We start from the raw sequence: 19607 nt of genomic DNA, 5'->3' as shown, positions 1-19607 counted from the left end.
TTTCAGTGAAAATATTGTTTCTACCTTTGGCAGGATATTGAATGCCATGTATCAGTCCAAAGGTAGGTTTCAGCTTTGTCTCCTGCAGAAAGTTCATTTTCATTTGCAGTAAACACTGACACAATTTCAAGCCTCCCACTGTGACACAACTTTCTGTGGTAAAAGAGCACAAAACAGTGAAGTAACGCAGAGTTAATGAAATCATTTGTTGAGCTTAAATGTTCATTCAGTTTGCCTCTCTGTGCTGTGCAGAGCTGCTCTAAGGCACTCCCTTGCTCCTCAAATTACAGGGGAAGCAGTTTTGATAGTATTGTGGGCAGAAGTGGAATTCATACGTAACTGGGAATGTTACATAAGGGCACTTTAGTGTAGATCTGGCTGTGCAAGTTCCAGCGATCGCAGACAGACGAGAACCTGGTACAAGCACTCAGACAGCCAGGTTGTAAAGATAGAAAGAGGGAGAAAGAGTGACTGAAGCACTTAAGCTGCAGCTGGGAGTTCAGGAAGGATTGTTTTTTTTTTTTTTTTTTTTTTTTTTGCATTCAGATGTTGGATGTTGGAGGAGGGCTGAAAACCACAAGGCACACACGGAGGAGATAACGACAGTGACAGTGTGTACACGCAGTGATTGTGGGCGAGGCAATCCAACAGGAAGAGAGTTTGCATGGCATAATGTATAAAAGCAAATCACCTGTGAATGTTTGACAAAGGAGCGGGACTTAAAGCCAGTGCAGAGAGAGGAGCTGCTGCAGAAGACAAGACCACCACACTGGCCTCACTGGAGTGGTTGAAATTTTGGCCTTTGTTTCTTCATTTCCTTGAGTGAAGTTTTCACAGCGTCAGCCATGTCAAATGAGGAAGAAATCAGCTACGCTACAGCCATTGAGAAGGCCTCCGCCTCCCTCACCCGCTTCCCTCTCATCCCAGTCAGAGGAATTCCTCTCATGAACTTCATCGCAGAGAACTGGGACAACATCTGGGCTTTTCGACCCGACCCCTCCGACCTCCTCATTGCCACCTACCCCAAAGCAGGTACTCACGCGCTTGCATGCTTTGTTTGTATACGGTAAATCTCTGCGAGGGTCAAGACAAGACATGACATGTTTGCGTCATATGCACAATATTTTTATTGAAGCTCTGTTTGTGTTCACACAGTTGGCACCAGTGGTGAAAGGTGTTACAGGGCCAGAGAGAAAGTGGGACTGACAGGAGATTCTTGTCTGTAAAAAGGAATTGGATTCAACTTTTTGTCATTGCACAGAGTACAAGTATTGAAAAAATGAAATAAAGTCGAGCATTTAACCAGAAGTTAAAAACAGTATATAATGTGCAGTGGAAGAGTGAAGAGTGGAAAAGACAGGATTTTCTAGTAAATATGCTTTTTGTTTTTGGTGTCTGTATGTGTACGATGGGATTTCTCCTTTAACCGGTGAGATTCAATACATGGAAAGTGTTCCATTTATTCAAATCAGTGTTCATTTGTATTTTGGGCTCTTAAGGAACCACATGGACTCAGGAGATAATTGACCTGCTTCTTCACAACGGAGATGCTGAGGCCTGCAAACGAGCCCCCACACCAATCCGCAGTCCTTTCCTAGAGATCACGTCCCCACCACCCATCCCCTCAGGTGTGTACTGTAACACATTTCTGAAAGAAATTCAAATTTTTGTACGCTGCTTTCCTCCGCACCTTCTGTCCCAAATATCCACTTCAAGTGCACCTTGTGTCCAAAACTTCTAATATTTTTCAAATGCATACTCCAGGTAGTTCTGATGGTCTGTCAAATCCAATTCATGGAGGAATGTTTTCATAAATTCTTCTTTCTTCCACCTTAATCGGGGCAATGAGCTATTAACCCATAAACATTGCGCTCAGCGTCAAACTGCCATGTGACACACTCAAACATATGAAGAGTACAGTTTCTCTTGGTGTGAAAAACTTGAAAACAGTCTTTTGCCATAAATTTATATTAGCACTGTAAGTGAAACACGACTTATCTACAGGTTGAAAAGACTTGTAAATGGTTACCTACCTGTTGTTATTTTATTTAACTGCTTAACTTGTAACTCTGCGTCTTTGCTGTTTGGTGCTGTGAAGCGTAAAGTTGGCTCATCAGTTATTATGGAAATGGCTAAAATTTGCTTCCTTATTGAGAGCGAGATCAGAACACCAATGCCAGTCTCGTGTTCTTACGGTAAATAGAAAGTTAGAGCCAGCAGCAATTAGTTTAGCTTCCAATAATAATAATAATCATAATAGCAAACTTTATTTGTTTAGCACCTTTCACATAAGAAATTCAGCTCAAAGTGCTTTTCATAGCATGAACAGAATGAACATGAAAACAGGGATAGAAAATTTAGCTTTAAAAGGTAGCTGTAGAGGTTCCAGTAGGAGGATTTTGTTAACTTTGGACAAAGTCAGGCTAGCTGTAGCTTCATATTTAACGTACAGACATAAGAGTGGTATTAATCTTTGTATATACATCAAAATGTTACTGAAAATGTGAAAAATCACAAAGCACAAAGCAGCTGGTGGATATTTCTCCATCTCAGTGCATTAGAGTGGGACTTGCTGTACATATGGGAAGCATAACATGGATTCTGAGATAGTATGGACCAAAAGTGTGTTTCAGCTCTTTCATACATATTCTTGTACCTGAACTTGTGTTTCAGGTCTTGATCTTCTGACGAAAATGGATCCACCTAGAACTATAAAGACACATCTTCCTTTTCAGTTGGTGCCAACTGGGTTTTGGGAAAACAAGTGCAAGGTAAGGTTTCTTAAATGTTGTGAGATTTGAACAATAAAATGTCATAAAGCTGGTTTAAAGCCTTAGGTGACTCATTCTCTGTGTTGTTGTTGTAAATCCCTTTGGTTTGTCCCTCCTGGTCACGTGTAAAGACTATCTACGTGGCACGCAATGCCAAAGACAACCTGGTGAGCTACTATCACTTTGATTGTATGAACCTGACCCAGCCTGAACCTGGACCCTGGGAAGGATACATCCACAAGTTCATGCGAGGAGAGTGTAAGTAGATTGTTTGCACAAAGCTTGTAATCAGCTATGTATGGTACATTTATCTACCCTGCCAGTCAGAGCAGAATGAAGAAAAGTCAATAAATGAGTGGTTGCTGAATATTGTGACCCATGATACCTTAGGACAAATAAGTTGCCTCACAGCTTTTCACATTGAGATTCTTTGTATGCCACATGACCACAGGATTAGCATCTTCCTGTTGCAGAACAAACGTGATGCCAGTCAGAAGAAAGCTTTCATACTTGAGATTCCTTATTTCTTCTTTGGTGTCCGTTTGCTATCAAGGAACCATCTGATACCTTACACATTTTTAGCTTTTTGGCTGGGACTCTGGGGTCAGTTTTGTTTTTTGTACAGCTGACAACCCTAATAATGTATAATGACTCACTTGCTCGTGCTTTACAGATCACTTCTAAGAGATTGATGTCTTTTGAGCGCCAGATTATGAAAAATCCCTCTAACTGGTAACCTCTGCAGTGTGACACTTGCTCTTGCTCTTTAATTCAGCAGGATTCATGTGGACTGCTAGACCACTGACATGTGTAACAATAGACATGTGCAACTCAAGACCAAAATAATTCATGACTAACTAAAGTAGCTACAATCAATATTTTGACGTTAACAATGGGCTGCTTGTACGTGAAAGCAGTCACTCGTGGTGGTGAACTTGTAGAATCCTTGTTGCTACAGAGGATTTTTCACTGTCACCGCTCTCAAATCATCATTTTGGCCACAGCAGGCAGCTGTTTTCAGACTAGCTGGTGAGCATAGTGGAGCATTTGGCTACTAAAGAGCCAGACAGTTACCTGAGGAGTTGATAGAGACCAAAAACAGAGCTAAAACAATTCAAGTATTTGCCTAAAACAATTCAAGTATTTGCCTAAAACAATTCAAGTATTTGCCTGAAACAACAGCTGCCAATGAATGAAAAATGTCGCTCCGTAATTAGTTGGTTGGTTGTGTGGCCAATGAACTAACCAGTAATTGTGTAAAGCTTTATAATAATCCATCAGTTGGGTGGTTATCAGTGGTAATAAAGTTATTGAGAAGGGGTCAAGGTTTCTTTCTTTCTAATTGGCTCACAGCAAACGTTACTGAGACACCTGCAGTTAAGAATGTTGGCATAAAGTCATTTATGAGAGTTATTGCAGCAATTCTTAAGTCAGCACTTGTAAAATATTAACAAGTTGTTAATAAATGGATTTTGGTGCAGACTCCACAGAGCCCTGTCCCAGAAAGTAACTGGATTAACTGCTCACTGGTTGGTCTTCTTGACAAATTAAAGAGCTCACCACAGAAACACAGCCAGAGGGATTTTTCACAAGCTGTCAACAAATAATGACTTACATTGAACAAAAATATAAACGCAACACTTTTTTTTTCGCTCCCACTTTCCATGGGCTGGACTCAAAGATCTAAAACATTTTTGTATACACACACACACAAAAAAACCATTTCTCTCAAATATTATTCACAAATCTGTCTAAATCTGTGTTAGTGAGCACTTCTCCTTTGCCGAGATAATCCATCCCACCTCACAGGTGTGGCATACCAAGATGCTGATAAGACAGCATGATTATTGCACAGGTATGCCTTAGACTGGCCACAATAAAAAGGTCACTCTGGAAAAGTGCAGTTTTGCTTTTTTTTGGGGGGGGGGGGGGGGTCTGCGGGGTCAGAAAACCAGTCAGTATCTGGTGTGACCACCATTTGCCTCACGCAGTGCAACACGTCTCCTTCGCATAGAGTTGATCAGGTTGTTGATTATGGCCTGTGGAATGTTGGTCCACTCCTCTTCAATGGCTGTGCGAAGTTGCTCGATATTGGCAGGAACTGGAACACGCTGTCTGTATACGCCGATCCAGAGCATCCCAAATATGCTCAGTGGGTGACATGTCCGGTGAGTATGCTGGCCATGCAAGAACTGGGATGTTTTCAGCTTCCAGGAATTGTGTCCAGATCCTTGCAACGTGGGGCCGTGCATTATCATGCTGCAACATGAGGTGATGGTCGAGGATGAATGTCACAACATTGGGTCTCAGGATCTCGTCACGGTATCTCTGTGCATTCAAAATTCCATCAATAAATGCACCTGTCTTCGTTGTCCATGACATACGCCTGGCCATACCATAACCCCACCGCCACCATGGGCCACTCGATCCACAACATTAACATCAGCAAACCGCTCACCCACACGACGCCCCACATGCTGTCTGCCATCTGCCGTGAACAGTGAAAACCGGGACTCATCCATGAAGAGAACACCTCTCCAACGTGTCAGACGCCATCGAATGTGAGCATTTGCCTACTCAAGTTGGTTATGACGACGAACTGCAGTCAGGTCAAGACCCAAATGAGGATGACGAGCATGCAAATGAGCTTCCCTGAGACAGATTCTGACAGTTTGTGGAGAAATTCTTTGGTTTTGCAAACCTATTGTTGCAGCAGCTGTCCGGGTGGCTGGTCTCAGACGATCTTGGAGATGAACATGCTGGATGTGGAGGTCCTGGGCTGGTGTGGTGACACGTGGTCTGCGGTTGTGAGGCCAGTTGGATGTACTGCCAAATTTTCTGAAACGCCTTTGGAGGCAGTTTATGGTAGAGAAATGAACATTCAATTCACAGGCAACAGCTCTGGTGGACATTCCTGCAGTCAGCATGCCAATTGCATGCTCCCTCAAAACTTGTGACATCTGTGGCATTGTGCTGTGTGATAAAACTGAACATTTCAGAGTGGCCTTTAATTGAGGCCAGCCTAAGGCACACCTGTGCAATTATCATGCTGTCTAATCAGCATCTTGATATGCCACACCTGTGAGGTGGGATGGATTATCTCGGCAAAGGAGAAGTGCTCACTAACACAGTTTTAGACAGATTTATGAGCAATATTTGAGAGAAATGTTTTTTTTTGTGTATATAGAAAATGTTTTAGATCTTTGAGTTCAGCTCATGAAAAATGGGAGCAAAAACAAAAGTGTTGCATTTATATTTTTGTTCAGTGTATAATTAATCTATAAGAATAAGTACATGATTTATTCACATGAATAAAACATATGTTTAAAGGTTGGCTTGCTAGAAAGTGATACTCAACTGATCTAATCAACCGATATTAAAACATTATCAAATGCATTAGAATTCTCTGAATTTGCTCTCTGCAGTAGCGTGGGGCTCCTGGTATGACCATGTGAAAGGTTTCTGGGAGGAGAGAGAGAAGAGGAATATCCTTTACCTCTTCTATGAGGACATGAAAGAGGTAAGGAGAATCCAACATAAGGCCCCAGTATGACCAAAGCTTGTTGTACAGACTCCAACTATCACGTCTACTCCTGCAGAATCCTCGGCGTGAAGTGGAGCGCATCATGAGGTACCTGGACTTGTCGCTCTCTGATGAGGTCATCAGCAATATTGTGGAGCTGACGTCCTTTAAGAAGATGAAGGAGAACCCGATGGCCAATTACTCCTTCATCCCAGCACCTGTTTTTGACCAGTCCATCTCTCCCTTCATGAGAAAAGGTGCATCAACCAATTCCTTGACAAAGACATTGATCTCAGGTTTCAACATGGGGACACCTGCATTAGGTGGACACAGTATCATTAACACCTCACTGCTCTGTTATTGCATTGCATTGTATCATTACAGTTTGCCTTCTTCCTCCACTTCACATGATACAGCACAGTGGCACCCCCAAGAGGTTGCTGGATTTCCTACTTTTACTTCTGATTCTTTTCTTTTTTCCCCCCTTTATTAATAAATAATGAGTGAGACCTTCATGCTCAATATAGCTTAAATTATTAGTTGATTAACTGATTTGTCTCTGTCAGAAAAATAATTGGCAATTATTTTGATAGTTGCTTCGTCTTGGAAGTACTTTTTCAAGCAAAATATACATCCATCCATACATACATATATACGCACACACACACACACACACACACACACACATACAACATACAGAGTTATTGATGTATATGTATATTTAACACTGTTGCATTCACATCCTCATTGTCTTCCATTACAGGTGAGGTGGGTGATTGGGAGAACCATTTCACACCAGAGCAATCGAAGATGTTTGATGAAGACTATGAAAAGCAAATGAAGGGATCCAACATGCCATTCAGGACCAAAATCTAACGGATTTGAGGTTTTCCAAATCGATCAGCTCTGCAAACCAAAGACGGATGAACTGACACTGCTGCATTCAGAAGGCAGAAATTCTGTTTGACACGAGCTTAAACCAAAACAAATGAGTAAAAACAAATGTGTCTGACTCACTTCTCAAGCCTGTGTGTTAAACACTGTAATCACTGCACCTCCGATAGAGGACAGTCATCCAAATGTATGTTTAAAAAATCAATAAAAATGTGCTCCACCATACGAGTGCATGAGTTTGTAATCATCACTTTATTGCAGCTTATCACGTAAACAATATATAAGACCAAAAGTGTTGTGACTGAGTGGACATGCCCATTTTATGTCATGAGACAGAGTCTGCTGACTTCATGGAGCCTATGGAGAGCGCTGGCAGCTGGAGGCATGTGGTTTTTCTGCCCATATGAAGTCATTTTGCAACCCTACACCGCACTGTACAGAGCCCAGCCGAAGCAGGGAGGCTGCACGAGACATGAGCAACAAAGACTAGAATAAAAATATTGACAAAATGTCATCATAACCCTGCAGGTACTCCACAATCTTGAACTTGTGGGATGGCTCAACGCGGGCAAAGCAGCAAGCCCTGCGCACGGCCTCAGCCTGTTCATGAAGGGGCAGATCGTCAAACTCACGTCCGGTGTAGGCCTTGCCAGAAACATCCTGTTCCTCTGTGAAGATGCCAATGCGACGGCAGATAGCAATAGCAGTTCCCTTGTTGTCACCTGAAATATGGAAAAGGACAAGTTTGGTGGAGGGCCAGTGGAATGACTGCTGTTGCAGAAGTGTCAAACACAAATTTTGCACCACAGGGGAACAGATGGAGTTCTTGTTTTTCACATTCAAGCAACATATTTTGCCTCAAAATGGCAATTATTGCAAAAAATACGGTGTAATTATTTTTTAAAATGCGTAATTTATAGTTCTCATAACATGTAAAAATGCATGTTCATATCACATCACAGCACAGCACATTTCTGTACTGTTAATCCATCCCAGCCATAATACTAACCAGTGATCATGATGACACGGATTCCAGCAGCTTTGCACAGTTCAATGGAGCCAGTGACCTCCTTGCGAGGGGGATCCAGCATACCCACACAGCCAACAAAGGTCAGGTCAGTCTGAGGAGAGAAGCAAGAGTGGAGCCATTCAATCCAAGTGTTTACATGTAGTCATGGTTGTACCCACACATTTCCACCCCAGGTCCATCAAGTTCTCACCTCGTAGTCAGCAAACTTGGTTGAGTCCTCAAGGTTCATCTCGTCCAGCTTCAGTGGGGAGTCGCGAGTGGCCAGGGCCAGGCAACGCAGGGTGTCACGGCCAGTACCCCAGTCCCTGATGACAGCCATGATCTTCTCCTTGATGGCGTTGGTCAGGGGCACGTGGGTGGTGCCAACACGCACATATGCACACCTATCAATCACACCCTCTGGGGCACCCTGTGGATAACAGCAGGATTGCTTTGTGTTATGTTGGATGCTTCACATTGTCTGACCAAAGGATATGAAAAGGAGCAAAGAAGACAGAAACTAGCCTTCACAAACATCTTGGCACCACCATCACCCTTAGAGGAAGTGCAGTACACAGACATGGACTTCCTGTCACGGGAGAACTCCAGAGTGACATTCTTCTTCATGAGCTGCTTGATCACCTGTTGGAGGACACAGAGTTAAAAGGGATGTTTATCAAAGAAATGTTTGGAACAAATGTGAAGAATTCAAAGGCAGTTATGAAATTAATAATCTAACTGTGATATGTTGGCCACATTTAAAATACTATATAATAAACACTATATATTATATCACAGGTTTGCATTATTATTGCTTTAAATTTACAAAATCCAGACAGACCAGGCTGTCAGTGAGATGTGCTACATGCAGGATGAATAGTGTGTTAGAGGTGGTGACACTGAACTGAACACCTGCACGCTCACTGTTCCCTTCTGCTTCTGCAGATTTTACAGTTGTATGTGTTCAAACAAATGCACTCTGACCTCATTCACTGTTACTCTCTATGTTAAATGGACTCCACTGTTGTTTTATTGTCTGATTAATCATTTGACTGATGTTTCACTTGCAGATATGTTTGCTGTGGTGGAACTTTACACAAGACAAGGCAAAACTCTGAGCTCCCAGATGCGACCATGTGAAACTGCATAGTTAGTGGGGTTAAGCAAACAGGCAGCTTTTATTGACTTAACCCAGATAAAGTCAACAGGTTGTGAAAAATGTTTGTCCTTCAGCTACACAAGAAACTATTTGTTGGAATCCTTAAGTCATCAAATTCATGATTTTGTATGAGTGCATATATTTAGATTTATTCCAATGTCTCTTTGACTCTCTGAAGATACTAACTTTTGTCCCTCAGTGAAGATTATGTGTCACACAAATGAAACAAAAACATACAACTAAAGAATAGAAACATGAATCTAAGAGCAAGAGGAATAAATATAGATGAAAATATTTAAAGCTCTCCATTTACTTTGTTGACTCAGGGATTTTTCTGTATTGATTTCCTGTGTATTGGTACCTATAAGGTCAGTGACGGTTTCCTGGAAGGAAAAACTCATCATGACTCTGCAATACACAAGAAAGGAGGTGGGTGCAGTACCATGTCTGCTTTTATTGTTCACTTATGTCTTTGTGCTGTTGTATATGGAACCCAACGAGATCAATATTAATATTTATTATAAAATGCCCCCTTTCAAAAGTTCACTTTTCATGTCAGTGATGTCTCTCACCTTTCAGCCAATCACATTGCAAGTTTAACAGATTACTCAATTTGTGTGGTGTCAGAAAATGGCCTTTTTCTTAATTCAGTTCTGATTAAAGGAGAGTGGGGCAACAACCTATTCTGTGAGCAAGTACCAAGATTGTATGCGCTCAGAGTAAAAGGGGATGAAATATTGGGTTGAAGTATCTCTATTAAAGCTTTATAAGTACACTGTATGCATTTTCCTGACAAGACCGTCTTTCACGTCTTCATTTATTACCATTTAGTTGCTGCTCTGTCTGCTGTGATTGCCTACACAGTGTTTTAGCAAACCTTCATGCACATGGGGGCAATTATGAAGCCTGTATTTTAAATCTAAATCTACATTTCAATGTTTCAGGTTGCTTTCATTTTCATGTACTTTGTATATAGTAATGAATTTCAGTGGGTTTCTGCACGTTTAGATACTCAAAAGCAGTCTTTTGAATTCTACTACTCTACAGACTCTGTTGTTAAATGTTTCAGGCGACCATCGAGCTGAGCTTATTTTCAGTGAAAATATTGTTTCTACCTTTGGCAGGATATTGAATGTCACGTAGGGGTCCAAAGGTAGGTTTCAGCTTTGTCTCCTGCAGAAAGTTCATTTTCATTGGAGTAAACACTGACACAATTTCAAGCCTCCCACTGTGACACAACTTTCTGTGGTAAAAGAGCACAAAACAGTGAAGTAACGCAGAGTTAATGAAATCATTTGTTGAGCTCAAATGTTCATTCAGTTTGCCTCTCTGTGCTGTGCAGAGCTGCTCTAAGGCACCCCCTTACCCCTCAAATTAGCAGTTTCGATAGTATTGTGGGCAGAAGTGGAATTCATACGTAACTGGGAATGTTACATAAGGGTATTTTAGTATAGATCTGGCTGTGCAAGTTCCAGCGATCGCAGACAGACGAGAACCTGGTACAAGCACTCAGACAGCCAGGTTGTAAAGATAGAAAGAGGGAGAAAGAGTGACTGAAGCACTTAAGCTGCAGCTGGGAGTTCAGGAAGGATTGTTTTTTTTTTTTTTTTTTTTTTTTTTGCATTCAGATGTTGGATGTTGGAGGAGGGCTGAAAACCATAAGGCACACACGGAGGAGATTACGACAGTGACAGTGTGTACACGCAGTGATCGTGGGCGAGGCAATCCAACAGGAAGAGAGTTTGCATGGCATAATGTATAAAAGCAAATCACCTGTGAATGTTTGACAAAGGAGCGGGACTTAAAGCCAGTGCAGAGAGAGGAGCTGCTGCAGTAGACAAGACCACCACACTGGCCTCACTGGAGTGGTTGAAATTTTGGCCTTTGCTTCTTCATTTCCTTGAGTGAAGTTTTCACAGCGTCAGCCATGTCAAATGGGGAAGAAATCAGCTGCACCACAGCCATTGAGAAGGCCTCCGCCTCCCTCACCCGCTTCCCTCTCATCCCAGTCAGAGGAATTCCTCTCATGAGCTGCATCGCAGAGAACTGGGACAACATCTGGGCTTTTCGACCCGACCCCTCCGACCTCCTCATCGCCACCTACCCCAAAGCAGGTACTCACGTGGTTGCATGCTTTGTTTGTATACGGTAAATCTCTGCAAGGGTCAAGACAAGACATGTTTTTTGCATCATATGTACAATATTTTTATTGAAGCTCTGTTTGTGTTCACACAGTTGGCACCATTGGTGTTGGGGACAAAATATACATTAATTGATATTATTATTATTAATATTTATTGTTACCGATGATTATATAAAACACTTTGTTTACTTGTTAAGATTGATTTGGGGAATTATTTCAAGGAGCAAGGAGGTCACTGGTTCGATCCCCGGGTCGGGCAGGGCCTTTCTGTGTGAAATTTGCATGTTCTTCCCGTGCATGCGTGGGTTCTATCCGGGCACTCCGGCTTCTTCCCACAGACCAAAAACATGCTCATTAGGTTAATTGGTCACTCTAAATTGTCCATAGGTGTGAGTGTGAATGGTTGTATGTCTGTCTGTTGCCCTGCGATCGGCTGGCGACCGGTTCAGGGTGTACCCCGCCTCTCGCCCATTGCTAGCTGGGATAGGCTCCAGCCCCCCACAACCCCGAAAGGGATACGCGGGTATAGAAGATGAATGAATGAATGAATGAATGAATGGGGGTCCCACTGGGGGTTGGAGCAGAGCTAATTTAAGAAGTGATTAATATCACCTGGGCGCTGACATGGGGGACAGTGCTGGAAGTGACACAGTTTTTTGCAAAGGCATGGATGACGAAACACAAGAGGATGGAATGAATGCATATTTGGAGTCAAGTAAAGAAAAGAATATAGACTTAATGAATCCTGAAGTCTCACCTGTTGAGTTTCTGAATATGGGTGCAGTGTCTAAAACACCTCTGCAGAAAACTGTTGAAGACATACAATCACAAAGATTTTCTGTTGGTCAAAGTGCTTTTCAGCAGCATAACCTCACACAACCAGTGAGATGACATAAGTCATCCAGAATGCACAGTATGGATGATTTAGTCCCCAGTCCAGACCATCATGATAACTCAAGGCAAGGACAACCGAGCGACATTGCTGAACTCATAATCATGCAACAAAAACTAGCCATGCTGCCAACAGTGGAGGTTCCGGTGTTTGATGGTGATCTGCTGGCATATCAATCATTTATTCAAGCATTTAAACACCTGATTAAAGACAAAACCAGTAGCAGTTGGGACAGGCTCTATTTTCTTGAGCAATACACCTCAGACCAACCAAGGAGTCTTGTTCATAGCTGCCTACATATGGATTCACAAAGAGGTTATCAGGAAGCCAAACGATTATTAAAGGAGCATTTTGGGGATGAGATCCAGATAGCAAATGCTTACTTGGAAAAGGCATTGAACTGGACAGCCGTAAAGGCTGATGATGGAAAGGCACTTCAGGCTTATGCAATGTATTGAAGAGCATGCCATAATGCATTGCATCACGTGGATGAACTTGACATTCCCTCCAATATAAGATCAAATGCACTTAAACTTCCTTATAGGTGGTGAATGGCAGCCTATGATGTTTTGCAAAGAACTAACAGGAGAGCTAGATTCCAGAACCTTGTGGAGTTTATGGAAAAACATACAAAAATACTTATGGATCCATTGTTTGGAGACATTCAAGACCACCAACTTCTCAATTAAAAGCCGGTTACAAGAAATCTAGCAGTGAATCTAAGAGTACCTAAGAGTAAAGGAAGCAGCTTCACCACTATTGTGGCGACTGATGTTAAAAGTAGTGCTTCACTGCCTTTAGAAACAGTGCAGCACTACACATGCAAACAACAGCCACCAGGTGGCAGCCATCTTTATCATGCACTTTCTGCAAGGGAAAACATGTGCTAAAACTTCTTATTGGAGTTCATGTTCCTAAAGCAATGGAACCATGGGACATGATCAACAGCCAAGAAAATGGCCCATACGCAGTCAAGACAGTATTTGGATGGGTGATAAATGGTCCACTCAATTCATGTGATGCTGTGGAATCTGTCCCATGGTGGCAATGGTCAATCGTATAGCAACTGATCAACTAAAATCTCCTACAAGGTCCCGACCTGGCAAATACTCTGATTGGAGCCCTGCTCAGGTTTTGCCAAGGACAGGTTGCTTTCATTGCAGATATTGAGGCAATGTTTTATCAAGTGCCGGTTCATGAGAAACACAGGGATTTCCTGAGATTTCTGTGGTGGCCTGGTGGAGACACCGACAAACCCTTAGAGACCTACAGAATGAAGATTCATCTCTTTGGAGCAGTTTCTTCACCTAGCATTGCTAATTTTGCCCTGAAACAAACAGCAAAAGATAACAGCCACAAATATAATAAGGAAGTAACCGAAACAGTCCATCACAATTTCGATGTCGATGATTGCCTTAAATTAGTGGCCACAGTGGATCAAGCCACCTGCTCTCAAGGAGGCTTCTCATTAAGTAAGTGGATCAGTAACAGCCGTAAGGTTTTGCTGAGTGTTCCTGAACATCAGAGAGCCAATAATCTCAAGGAACTGGACCTAGAGAGAAAAAGCTACCAATTGAAAGAGCACTTGGGATCCAATGGAACAGTGAAATTGATGTTTTCACATTCAAAGTTACCATCAAGAACAAATCCCTTACCAGAAGAGGTATCCTCTCCATGGTTAGCTCTATCTATGATCCATTGGGATTCCTTGCCCCATTCATTCTCAATGCCAAGCAAATACTCCAATAACTCTGCAAATTGAAATGCGGGTGGGATGAAATTATCCCAAAAAAATCTGCTAAGCAATGGCAGGTGTGGGTCTCAGAGTTGGATCAACTCAGCAGATTTCAGGTGGACAGATGTACCAAACCTAAAAGGTTATTGCAAAGAAAACTCCAAATAGAAATCATAGATTCTACTTTCCGGATGGATAGCACCTCTGTGCTGGGATATATCCATAATCGAACAAAAAGATTCCACACTAGGCTCTCAGCTCTCAAGCAAGACAGTGGAGACATGTTGCCTCTAAGGACAACACAGCTGATGCCGCATCACGTGGGCTGCATGTTAAACCCTTTCTAAAATCAAGATGGCTAAAGGGTCCCAAGTATTTGGAAATGCCAGAAACAGATTGGCCCAAGATACCTAAAGAGTTGGGACAGATTCCTCCAGACAATCCAGAGGTCAAAAATGAGGCATCTGTAAACAGTGTGAGCATTAAAGAGAAAAATACAACCAGCAAGGTGATTGAGTATGGCTCAGCCCCAAACAAAGCCTTTGCCCTAACGACCTTGTCCTTATAGTGGACAACACAGCACCGAGAAATTCATGGTTCCTGGGACGTGTTGTGAAGACACTCTTAGGGTCCAAAGGGCACTGGACCATCTTGATGAGAACCAAGAACAGCACCCTACTAAGACCTGTTGACAAGCTCTGCCTGCTCTTGGAAGCAGCAGACTGATTGGAAGGGCTATGTGCTGATAACAACTGGCCCTCACAATAATACATACATATACATGCACACACTTCTCCTGTCTCTTGAACTTATATCCCCAATCAAAGGACAATTATGGACAATTATTATGGAATGTGTGTTTATTTGAAATGTATTGAGCCATGACCTGAGTTATTGTTTTGTTTTTCGTTTTTTTTGGCCCCTTTTGAATGTTTAATTATCAATTGTGCTGCATTTGCATCAACAGTTAGGGGCCAGTATATTGGAGCCAAACTATAAAATAATTAATATTATTATTAACATTTATTGTTACCAATTACTATATAAAAACCCTTTCTTTACTTGTTTAGATTGATTTGGGGAATTATTTCTTTTGTACTTTGCTGGTCCCTCTGGGGGTCGGAGCAGAGGTAATTTTAGAAGTGATTAATATCATGTGGGGGCTGACATGGGGGACAGTGCTGGAAGCGACACAGTTTTTTGACTGCAAAGGGCAGATCACCTATTCTTTTGTTTGTAATCATATTAATGAATAGTTGAAGTGACTTTTGGTTCACGGCTGTCCTTTGTTTTGGATTTCAATCTCAACTTCACCCACTCGGAAGATTTGAAGTTTGATGCCACATTAAGTGGTGAAAGGTGTTACAGGGCCAGAGAGAAAGTGGGACTGACAGGACATTCTTGTCTGTAAACCAGAGTTAGACTCAACTTTTTTTCATTGCACAGAGTACAAGTATTGAAAAAATGAAATAAAGTCGAGCATCTAACCAGAAGTTAAAAACAGTATATAATGTGCAGTGGAAGAGTGAAGAGTGGAAAAGACAGGATTTTCTAGTAAATATGCTTTTTGTTTTTGGTGTCTGTATGTGTACGATGGGATTTCTCCTTTAACCGGTGAGATTCAATACATGGAAAGTGTTCCATTTATTCAAATCAGTGTTCATTTGTATTTTGGACTCTTAAGGAACCACATGGACTCAGGAGATAGTTGACCTGCTTCTTCACAACGGAGATGCTGAGGCCTGCAAACGAGCCCCCACACCAATCCGCAGTCCTTTCCTAGAGATCAAGTTCCCACCACCCATGTCCTCAGGTGTGTACTGTAACACATTTCTGAAAGAAATTCGAATTTTTGTACGCTGCTTTCCTCCGCACCTTCTGTCCCAAATATCCACTTCAAGTGCACCTTGTGTCCAAAACTTCTAATATTTTTTCAAATGTATACTCCAGGTAGTTCTGATGGTCTGTCAAATCCAATTCATGGAGGAATGTTTTCATAAATTCTTCTTTCTTCCACCTTAATCGGGGCAATGAGCTATTAACCCATAAACATTGTGCTCAGCATCAAACTGCCATGTGACACACTCAAACATATGAAGAGTACAATTTCTCCTGGTGTGAAAAAAAAACTTGAAAACAATCTTTTGCCATAAGTTTACATTAGCACGGCAAGTGAAACATGACTTATCCACAGGTTGAAAAGACTTGTAAATGGTTACCTACCTGTTGTTATTTTATTTAACTGCTTAACTTGTAACTCTGCGTCTTTGCTGTTTGGTGCTGTGCAGCTCATCAGTTGGCTCATCAGTTATTATGGAAATGGCTGAAGTTTGCTTCCTTATTGAGAGCGAGATCAGAACACCAATGCCAGTCTCGTGTTCTTACAGTAAATAGAAAGTTAGAGCCAGCAGCAATTACTTAAGCTTCCAATAATAATAATCATAATAGCAAACTTAATTTGTTTAGCACCTTTCATATAAGAAATTCAGCTCAAAGTGCTTTTCATAGCATGAACAGAATGAACATGAAAACAGGGATAGAAAATTTAGCTTTAAAAGGTAGCTGTAGAGGTTCCAGTAGGAGGATTTTGTTAACTTTGGACAAAGTCAGGCTAGCTGTAGCTTCATATTTAACGTACAGACATAAGAGTGGTATTAATCTTTGTATATACATCAAAATGTTACTGAAAATGTGAAAAATCACAAAGCACAAAGCAGCTGGTGGATATTTCTCCATCTCAGTGCATTAGAGTGGGACTTGCTGTACATATGGGAAGCATAACATGGATTCTGAGATAGTATGGACCAAAAGTGTGTTTCAGCTCTTTCATACATATTCTTGTACCTGAACTTGTGTTTCAGGTCTTGATCTTCTGACGAAAATGGATCCACCTAGAATTATAAAGACACATCTTCCTTTTCAGTTGGTGCCAACTGGGTTTTGGGAAAACAAGTGCAAGGTAAGGTTTCTTAAATGTTGTGAAATTTGAACAATAAAATGTCATAAAGCTGGTTTAAAGCTTTAGGTGACTCATTCTCTGTGTTGTTGTTGTAAATCCCTTTGGTTTGTCCCTCCTGGTCACGTGTAAAGACTATCTACGTGGCACGCAATGCCAAAGACAACCTGGTGAGCTACTATCACTTTGATTGTATGAACCTGACCCAGCCTGAACCTGGACCCTGGGAAGGATACATCCACAAGTTCATGCGAGGAGAGTGTAAGTAGATTGTTTGCACAAAGCTTGTAATCAGCTATGTATGGTACATTTATCTACCCCGCCAGTCAGAGCAGAATGAAGAAAAGTCAATAAATGAGTGGTTGCTGAATATTGTGACCCATGATACCATAAGTTGCCTCACAGCTTTTCACTTTGAGAATCTTTGTATGCCACATGACCACAAGATTAGCATTAGCATTAGCAGCTTGCTTTTACTCTTTAATTCAGCAGGATTCATGTGGACTGCTAGACCACTGACATGTGTAGCAATAGACATATGCAACTCAAGACCAAGATAATTCATGACTAATTAAAGTAGCTACAATCAATATTTTGACGTTAACAATGGGCTACTTGTATGTGAAAGCAGTCGCTCGTGGTGGTGAACTTGTAGATTCCTTGTTGCTACAGAGGATTTTTCTCTGTCACTGCTCTCAAATCATCATTTTGGCCACAGCAGGCAACTGTTTTCAGACTAGCTGGTGAGCATAGTGGAGCATTTGGCTACTAAAGAGCCAGACAGTTGCCTGAGGAGTTGATAGAGACCAAAAGCAGAGCTAAAACAATTCATTTTGGACCCATATTTGTCTGATAGCCTGAAACAACAGCTGCCAATGAATGAAAAATGTCGCTCCGTAATTAGTTGGTTGGTTGTGTGGCCAATGAACTAACCAGTAATTGTGTAAAGCTTTATAATAATCCATCAGTTGGGTGGTTATCAGTGGTATTAAAGTTATTGAGAAGGGGTCAAGGTTTCTTTCTTTCTAATTGGCTCACAGCAAACGTTACTGAGACACCTGCAGTTATGAATGTTGGCATAAAGTCATTTATGAGAGAAAAATATTAACAAGTTGTTAATAAATGGATTTTGGTACAGACTCCCCACAGTCCTGTCCCAGAAAGTAAGTGGATTAACTGCTCACTGGTGGGTCTTCTTGACAAATTAAAGAGTTCACCACAGAAACACAGCCAGAGGGATTTTTCACAAGCTGTCAACAAATAATGACTTATAACTGATCTATAAGATTAAGTAAATGATTTATTCACATGAATAAAACATATGTTAAAAGGTTGGCTTGCTAGAAAGTGATACTCAACTGGTCTAACCGACATTAAAACATTATCAAATGCATTAGAATTCTCTGAATTTGCTCTCTGCAGTAGCGTGGGGCTCCTGGTATGACCATGTGAAAGGTTTCTGGGAGGAGAGAAAGAAGAGGAATATCCTTTACCTCTTCTATGAGGACATGAAAGAGGTAAGGAGAATCCAACATAAGACCCCAGTATGACCAAAGCTTGTTGTACAGACTCCAACTATCACGTCTACTCCTGCAGAATCCTCGGCATGAAGTGGAGCGCATCATGAGGTACCTGGACTTGTCGCTCTCTGATGAGGTCATCAGAAATATTGTGGAGCTAACGTCCTTTAAGAAGATGAAGGAGAACCCGATGGCCAATTACTCCTTCATCCCAGCACCTGTTTTTGACCCGTCCATCTCTCCCTTCATGAGAAAAGGTGCATCAACCAATTTCTTGACAAAGACATTGATCTGAGGTTTCGACATGAGGACACCTGCACTAGGTGGACACAGTATCATGAACACCTCACTGCTCAGTTATTGCATTGCATTGTATCATTACAGTTTGCCTTCTTCCTCCACTTCACATTATACAGTACAGTAGCACCCCCAAGAGGTTGCTGGATTTCCTACTTTTACTTCTTTCTCTTTTCTTTTATTCCCCTTCATTAATAAATAATGCATGAGACCTTCATGCTCAATATAGCTTAAATTATTAGTTGATTAATTGATTTGTCTCTGTCAGAAAAATATATTTTATTTTTGTTTATTTATTTTTTTTTAAACACTGTTGCATTCACATCCGCATTGTCTTCCATTACAGGTGAGGTGGGTGATTGGGAGAACCATTTCACCCCAGAGCAATCGAAGATGTTTGATGAAGACTATGAAAAGCAAATGAAGGGATCCAACATGCCATTCAGGTCCAAAATCTAACGGATTTGAGGTTTTCCAAATTCATCAGCTCTGCAAACCAAAGATGGATGAACTGACACTGCTGCATTCAGAAGGCAGAAATACTGTTTGACACGAGCTTAAACCAAAACAAATGAGTAAAAACAAATGTGTCTTACTCACTTCTCAAGCCTGTGTGTTAAACACTGTAATCACTGCACCTCCGATAGAGGACAGTCATCCAAATGTATGTTTAAAAAATCAATAAAAATGTGCTCCACCATACGAGTG

At 41.5% G+C, this 19607-nt stretch overlaps 3 protein-coding genes across 3 annotated transcripts; 2 read left to right on the top strand and 1 right to left on the bottom strand.

Moving 5' to 3' along the window:
* Positions 1–230: 230 nt before the first annotated feature.
* Positions 231–7407, top strand: LOC143338679 (sulfotransferase 1C1-like). Its single transcript, XM_076759255.1, has 7 exons — positions 231–1032; positions 1500–1628; positions 2674–2771; positions 2903–3029; positions 6197–6291; positions 6371–6551; positions 7058–7407. Exons 1-7 carry the CDS (start codon positions 846–848, stop codon positions 7168–7170), a joined length of 930 nt encoding a protein of 309 aa, XP_076615370.1. The 5' UTR covers positions 231–845; the 3' UTR covers positions 7171–7407.
* A 267-nt stretch (positions 7408–7674) lies between these two features.
* Positions 7675–10245, bottom strand: LOC143339296 (sarcoplasmic/endoplasmic reticulum calcium ATPase 1-like). The gene is made up of 5 exons (XM_076760467.1): positions 10234–10245; positions 8723–8839; positions 8409–8627; positions 8198–8309; positions 7675–7910 (listed from the first exon to the last, which is right to left on the bottom strand). Exons 1-5 carry the CDS (start codon positions 10243–10245, stop codon positions 7675–7677), a joined length of 696 nt encoding a protein of 231 aa, XP_076616582.1.
* An 818-nt stretch (positions 10246–11063) lies between these two features.
* LOC143338680 (sulfotransferase 1C1-like) lies at positions 11064–19599 on the top strand. Its single transcript, XM_076759256.1, has 7 exons — positions 11064–11470; positions 15811–15939; positions 16988–17085; positions 17217–17343; positions 18505–18599; positions 18679–18859; positions 19246–19599. The coding sequence occupies exons 1-7, from the start codon at positions 11284–11286 to the stop codon at positions 19356–19358; spliced, it is 930 nt and encodes a 309-aa protein (XP_076615371.1). The 5' UTR covers positions 11064–11283; the 3' UTR covers positions 19359–19599.
* The last annotated feature ends 8 nt before the right edge of the window (positions 19600–19607 follow it).

The sequence above is a fragment of the Chaetodon auriga genome, chromosome 20 (genome assembly GCF_051107435.1).
Source record: "Chaetodon auriga isolate fChaAug3 chromosome 20, fChaAug3.hap1, whole genome shotgun sequence".
In the NCBI taxonomy this organism is placed as follows: domain Eukaryota; kingdom Metazoa; phylum Chordata; class Actinopteri; order Chaetodontiformes; family Chaetodontidae; genus Chaetodon; species Chaetodon auriga.
This window is presented reverse-complemented; position numbering and strand designations above follow the sequence as displayed.